The sequence below is a fragment of the Tarenaya hassleriana genome, unplaced genomic scaffold (assembly GCF_000463585.1).
Source record: "Tarenaya hassleriana unplaced genomic scaffold, ASM46358v1 Cleome218, whole genome shotgun sequence".
Classification (NCBI taxonomy): Eukaryota; Viridiplantae; Streptophyta; class Magnoliopsida; order Brassicales; family Cleomaceae; genus Tarenaya; species Tarenaya hassleriana.
Genome location: NW_010965524.1, coordinates 146,942 through 153,671, shown reverse-complemented (window position 1 = coordinate 153,671; position 6,730 = coordinate 146,942). Strand labels below are relative to the sequence as shown.

General features: G+C 45.9%; 1 protein-coding gene across 1 annotated transcript in view; it reads right to left on the bottom strand.

Annotated features, from left to right (window-relative positions):
- Positions 1-3,964: 3,964 nt before the first annotated feature.
- The window catches only part of LOC109116729, a 46,699-nt gene continuing 43,933 nt past the window's right edge, over positions 3,965-6,730 (bottom strand). Inside the window, exon 7 of the mRNA XM_019202673.1 lies at positions 3,965-4,534. Coding sequence (XP_019058218.1) covers positions 3,965-4,534 — 570 coding nt within the window. The remainder of the gene's footprint in view (positions 4,535-6,730) is intronic.

Here is a 6,730-nt window from a genome sequence, read left to right as displayed (position 1 = left end):
ACTAGCTTTAAGGTAGAAGTTCTTCTTCTTCGCTTCGGTGTCCTTAGCTAGCTTTAGTTGCATCTCATGCACTTGAGATGGACTAAGGGGTGCGAGTACAATCTTCCTCTTGTTATAAACGAAAGAGTACTGGTTCGCTCGCCCATCATGGCTGACCTCTCGATCGAACTGCCATGGTCTACCGAGTAGCATGTCCCGCCTGCATTGGGACAACATCGCATGTGACCTCGTCTTGGTACCGTCCGATACTAAATGGTACCTTGACTCGCTTGGTGACCTTAATTTCCCCACTGTTGTTTAACCATTGAAGTTTATAGGGGTGCGGATGTTTCTCGGAAGCTAGGCCGAGCTTCTTGACCATATATGCACTTGCGACATTCGTGCATGATCCGCTATCTATAATCAGTCCGCATACTTTCCCTTGGACGGTACAACGAGTGTGAAAAATGGTCTCTCGTTGGGCAGTTTCGTCCGGAGTAACTAGGGTGCTCAGAACATGTCTCGTCACTAAGAGTTCATCGCTATCAGGATATTCTATCTCCTCGTTGGGTTCACCAACTTCTTCCTCATCAATGGACTCATACTCTCCGTTTTCCATTATTATCATTACGCGAGAGTTTGGGCAATCTCTAGCCATATGTCCACGACCCCGACACTTATAACAAATGATCTCTCTAGATCGAGTGTCCCTAGGGTTATCTACGGGTGGTTTAGGAGCTCGTGAAGCTTCGGGGATTTTTCCTTTATCCCGGAGATCACGCGAGACTTTAACCTCAGACGTTTCTTTCCTAGGACCAGATGAAGGTTTTGGTGAATATGACGAGGGTCCTACTTGGGATCTTACTCTACTTAGCCGGGATTATTTCCTCTGATCTTGCTTTTCTAATTGAACGGCTAAATGTAGGAGTTCGTGGAGATCACGGTAAGGATGTCGCTCTACCTTACGAGCGATACGTTCCTGGAGTCCATCTAAGAATTGAGCCATCACCGTCTCCTCATCCTCTTCGAGCTCTAATCGACTCCTAATATGTTCGAACTCCTCAAAATATTCTTCCACCGACCTAGCTCCTTGGGCTAGCTTCCGATACTTCCTTTGAAGTTCTCGGTGGAAATGCGGAGGAACATATCTCTTGCGCATAATGACCTTCATCTCACGCCAAGTCCCAACTTGCTCTATGTGAGCTCGTCGTCGCTCGGTGGTTTCCCGATCCCACCAAGCTAGCGCATTCTCTGCTAATTGAGCAGCGGCATATTGGACTCTCCGTCGATCTGAATATGCATAACATTCGAAGATGTTATCCATACGGCGCTCCCAATCTAGGTATGCTTCAGGATCTACTTTCCCTACGAAGAGGGGCGGCTTAAGCTTAAGGTCGTTACTAGGCCCTCTAGGTTGTCGAGGTCTTAGTTCTTCTTCTTCCTCGACATCGTCTGCCCACCTACGAGGTCTATCTCTCGGTCTAGGGTTCACTCTCCGTCTAGGTATCTCCTCATGGTCGGACTCATCGTCATCGACCCTAACCCTAGCTCTGTGACCTCTCGCTCGCGGTCTCTCGTCATAGTCCGACTCCTCGTCATATATGACTCTCTCACGAGGTCTAGGTCGGTCGTTAGGTCTTTGTCTATGGTTTCCCGAGCGCTCGGGTTTTCTCTCATCCTCCCTAGCTCGGGCTCGGACTCTAGGGGCGATATCACTCTCATCATCACTAAGGGTCTCGGGTGAGTGCAGTGGCCGAGGTCTAGATTGATCTACCGGGGCTCGGTTTCTAGGTTTCGTCTCTCTAATGGTTTAGGTTTCCGGTCTAGATCCTTCTAACTTAGAAATACGCTCCATCATTTGTTGTAGGGCTCGGAAAATCTCTTGGTTTCTAGACGACCCTATCTCCAATCCCTCATTGGAAGCATCGTGAGCACTCATGTTTATAATTCGCTCAAGTCTCGCAATATGCACGTAACGTACTATACACGCAAACGAATCCCAATCAACGTGTAAGAGCGTAAATGATAGACGTGGATATCAAGGAGCAATCACTCAACGTGCAATGGCTAACAAACAAACAGTGAGCGAATACGAAGATGAGACACACACGTGCAAAGCGAATCACACAACGTGCTAAGAAATGAACGTGCGAAACTATTGATCAGCTAACGGAATGTAAATGACACAGCAGCCCGCAACATACAAACGATTCAAGCACTTAAAGTGAACAGCAATTTATTTCAATCAAACGTGCAATCGAGACGAAGCTATGAACGTGCAACACGCAACGCACACACGTAGTAGGACAGATTCGATTTTACAATGAAAGCAACGCAAGTAAGGGAACGAGTTAATCGTAGATGGCGTGGCCTCGATCGACGATCTAAGTCATTTGTCCCTCCCTAGAATATGGTCCTTTTTCGCTGCGAACAAAACCAAGAGCAATCAGTCCTATCAAGCGAACTAAATCAGGTTTTTCGTTTTGGATTTTTCAGTTTATATGAAATTGAATATAACAAGCGATGAAATGGAAAGATCTCACCCGGAAAACGACCGTTGGGTCGAGCAAAGCTCTGATACCAAAATAATGTACGCACGGAAGCGGAAGATAGAAAGAAAAGATGTTGAACACGCAATCACCGGCTCACGAAGTGGCTCTCGAATTCGCGGTTCAAACACGAACGAAACAAGGGACGATCGAACGGAATTCTAACCCAATCACCGGCTCACGAAGTGGCTCTCGAATTCGGATTAGAATCAGCTTATGGAAGAGATGGAGTGATGGATAGATCCTTGGACAAACCAAGGAGGAAGAGCCGGACTAACCGAGCTCAACGGGGGCCGTCAGACACACCGGACGGCGACACGAGCAGCGGACACACCGGCGACTCGTGCAGTAGGAGGCGGACAAACCAGCCAAGTTTTGAGAGAGAAAGATGTCTCAAACAAAGTTCAATTGCAAAAATGATCAAGTGTGCTGAAGATTACAAGGTTGGAAGAAGAGTTTAAGTAGTCAAAGCATTAAATGCTAGCTTACATGCAAGCTTAGCTTTAAAGTTGGAACAAACAACAAAATATAGCTGTTGTAGCTTCATATGGGCCGAGATTCTTGCTGGGTTAAGGTCCATGGGCTTCACTTGGGCCTTAGGAGATGCATTCTTCGAGTGTAAGCAAGTGTCGGGCTGAATTGCATCCGAAAAGTGAAGTGTTGTCATTGGACTCCCGGGATCCGCTAAGAATGTCATTGACGGCCTTGTTGAGTGTAACACGAAGCGCTCGAGCTCTAGCACGAGTAAGTGGTGGTTCGGCTCTATGGGTTGCTCGGGGAGCCTTCGCATTGTGCACGTCAATTCCCGTTCCCGCGGCTTCGAATGATCTTGTGACGTTATGATCATTCGGCAAAGGTCTTGACGCGTGATGGGTCAAGTCTTCAACATCTTCTAGAGCTCCTTCCGTTAAGCTCCCGTCCTCGTCCAAGCTAGCTCCTTCCGTTAAGCTCCTATCTTCATCCAAGCTAGCTCCTTCCGTTAAGCTCCCGTCCTCGTCCAAGCTACTAGCTCCGATGTCCTCATCAAAACAGGCCAAAGGGCTCTCGTTTAGCTTCCAGGGAACGTGAATGGGTAAGGGAGGCGAGGGACACCACAAAGAGTGTGAAAGCTCTTTGATACAGTCCAAAACTCGAACCCTAATGCAAGAATGCAAGAGAGAAGGAGTTAGAACAGATTTCTCAGCAAAGGAGAAAGAAAAACTTCCAGATTCTTATTATTCAAGTCTGTCTTCTGCAGAATACATGAGCAAGCTTTTATAATGATCAAGCTTGTTTATTCTTAAGGAAAACTCGAAAATTAGGTAAAGAAATAGGAGAAAATCTGTCCTAGCCGTTGGACACATCAGAAGCAAAGGAAAAAGGAAAGAGAGTAAAGGAAATAAGGAAAAGGAAAGAAACAAGTCTCCTCCTAGCTGTTGAAACGAATAAGGAAAGTGTCATTTGTGTTGATCCTCTTCCTTTCTTCTCCTAGGTGGTCTTGAAAAGGAAATTTCGTACTCCACATGAAGAGAATCATCTGATCTTGGTTTAGTTTGGTTTAATCTCCGGTTTTGGCTGATTTTGGCTGGATAATGCAAATGCTCTTGGTTTCTCCAATTAGCGTCGGTTCTTGATCTCTTTTGCAAGAATGTGTTGTATTCTCCAATCCACTCCTCTAGCCCTCCTATGATGTTGGAGACGAATTGATTTGTCTTTGTGCGAAAACTCCTTGCCCTTGATCTTGTAAGCGGTGGTTCCGGCATCATTGGCATTGTCACGTCTTCGATTGCCTCTTCTTCATTAGTTTCCTCCTTGGCAGCATCCTCATCCTCTTTAGGATCGATGTCCTCATCATCCCCTCCCCCTTGAGAAGGTTTTGTCCCCAAAACAGATTCACCTACATCAAAAGGAGACAAGTCAGTGATATTAAATGTAGAAGATACGTTATACTCACCGGGAAGCTCCAAGCGGTAGGCGTTGTCGTTGATCTTCTCAAGGATGCGAAATGGGCCATCTCCTCGTGGTGCCTGTTGGTTGTAATGCTCTACGATGATCCTTGATATGATATTTTGACTATGTATTGATTCATTAGTTTATGAATGCATTACTTTTCCGTTATATGATTAGCATGTTTGTTATATTACGGTGAATATCCTATTACTATTCCCGTTATATGATTTGCATGTTTGTTATATTACGGTAAATATCCTTGAATCATTGCAGATGATTCTAAATTCCCTGGTCAGTTATCATTGTGGGAACAATGATGAATTAAGACCAGCATGATGTGTGATAGATGATTATGATCATATGCATTAGATGCAAGTCACAATCATGGGTTCTCGTTTGGAACGAGTTACTGGATGACCCGCATGAGATTGTCACATGGACATGAGTCATGACTTGAATCTCATACAGCGGTTCGTTCTTGGATCCTCAGACCTGAGATGTCTAGAGTATCTGATATGAGGAGTGACGTGTCTTGACTGCGTCAAACGTCGTCTTTAACCGGATGATCATAACGGCGTTGCTCAGATACGTTCACGAATCATATGCAGATAGTAGACATGCAATACGGGACTTGTCACCTCCTACGCAGGAGAGATGTCGCTGGGCCCCTCGTGGAAATCGGACTGTGAAAATGCGTGGCCACGCTATAGATGAATGTACATCTATTTTATCAGTCGGTTTGCCTAGACGAGTAAGCGGTTAAACTTGAAAGGTGGCTCATACCATGCCCTTGTTCAACATACGACATCGTGAGACAAAGGATCGATGGCGTCTTGCTAGAGGCTAACCATGACTTGTGGTTCGGGAAAGGGTTTCCGAAGCCACTGCCACTTCGAATGGGCCTACAGGGTCACACATCATTAGGGATGGATCATGCGTGAAGAGAACAACGCGATAAAGGAACGACGGAGCAATCTGGAAGAGTTCCAGATGGCCAGACCGTCCGGTCCAGACCTGGACCGGATGGGCCAGCCCTTACCGACCGTTCCAGATCGCTCCATCGCTCTTTTCCCAGCCCGTCCGGTCCAGGTGTGGACCGGACGGTCCAGGCATCAAGACCGTCCGTTCTGCGAGGGAAAGCGGAACGTCCGTTTCGCGTGGAAAGCCAGACCGTCCGGTCCAAGACCTAGACCGGACGGTCCGACTTTCCGGCAGATTTCCTATTTCGCGTTTTAAGGGTTTTTGGGCAATTCTAATTAATTAGAGAGCCGCCACAAACCCTAGAGAACGAACCTCAGACGTCCAAGACACTCATTAGAGCTTAGAGAAGCTTGATTTTGAGTTCTAGTGATTGGAATATCGATTCCAAGTCAAGGACATCGTTTTCTCTTCACAAATCCTAGCAGATACGTTCCAAACTGTTGGAATTCATCCCGCCGGTGTGGATACGTGTAGAGGAGTTGTGCTTTCAACTCTTGGTGATTAAAACAGGCCCTGGATCGATTGATACTTCCAGATCTTGAAAGAACGAGGTAAGTATTCGAATCCCATGACGATATACACGATTGTTCGGGTTATTGCACAATTGGTTTTGTGTGATGTTTGGCTAGGTTTAAATCTTTCCTTCCGCTGCGTGAATCCTAGAATCCAAACCTGTTGGAATTCATCCCGCCGGTGTGGATACGTGTAGAGGAGTTGTGCTTTCAACTCTTGGTGATTAAAACAGGCCCTGGATCGATTGATACTTCCAGATCTTGAAAGAACGAGGTAAGTATTCGAATCCCACGACGATATACACGATTGTTCGGGTTATTGCACAATTGGTTTTGTGTGATGTTTGGCTAGGTTTAAATCTTTCCTTCCGCTGCGTGAATCCTAGAATCCAAACCTTAGATCGATGAGATCGCATGCTAGGAACCCGCAGGGAACCCAACAGTGGTATCAGAGCCTGGTTACTTGTATATCGCTGTGCCTGTTGCTTGTTTGCATGATTTTAATTGTTAAAGTTCATGTAAACAATAGATCTTTGCAGGTTTGCATGATTTTTAATTGTTAGAATGCATGTGACTATAGATCTTTGCATGTTTTTCATGGTTTTAATGGTTAGAATGCATGTAAACATGAGATCTATGCTTGTTTGATGATTTTGATTGTTGAATGATGCATGGATGAGCGAGGTTCATGGGAGGCTTCACGGTGCGTCGAAACGGGGGTGAAAACCCTAGTTTATGGGACCTAAAACCGAGATCCGAAGTCTGTCCATCGCGTGGACT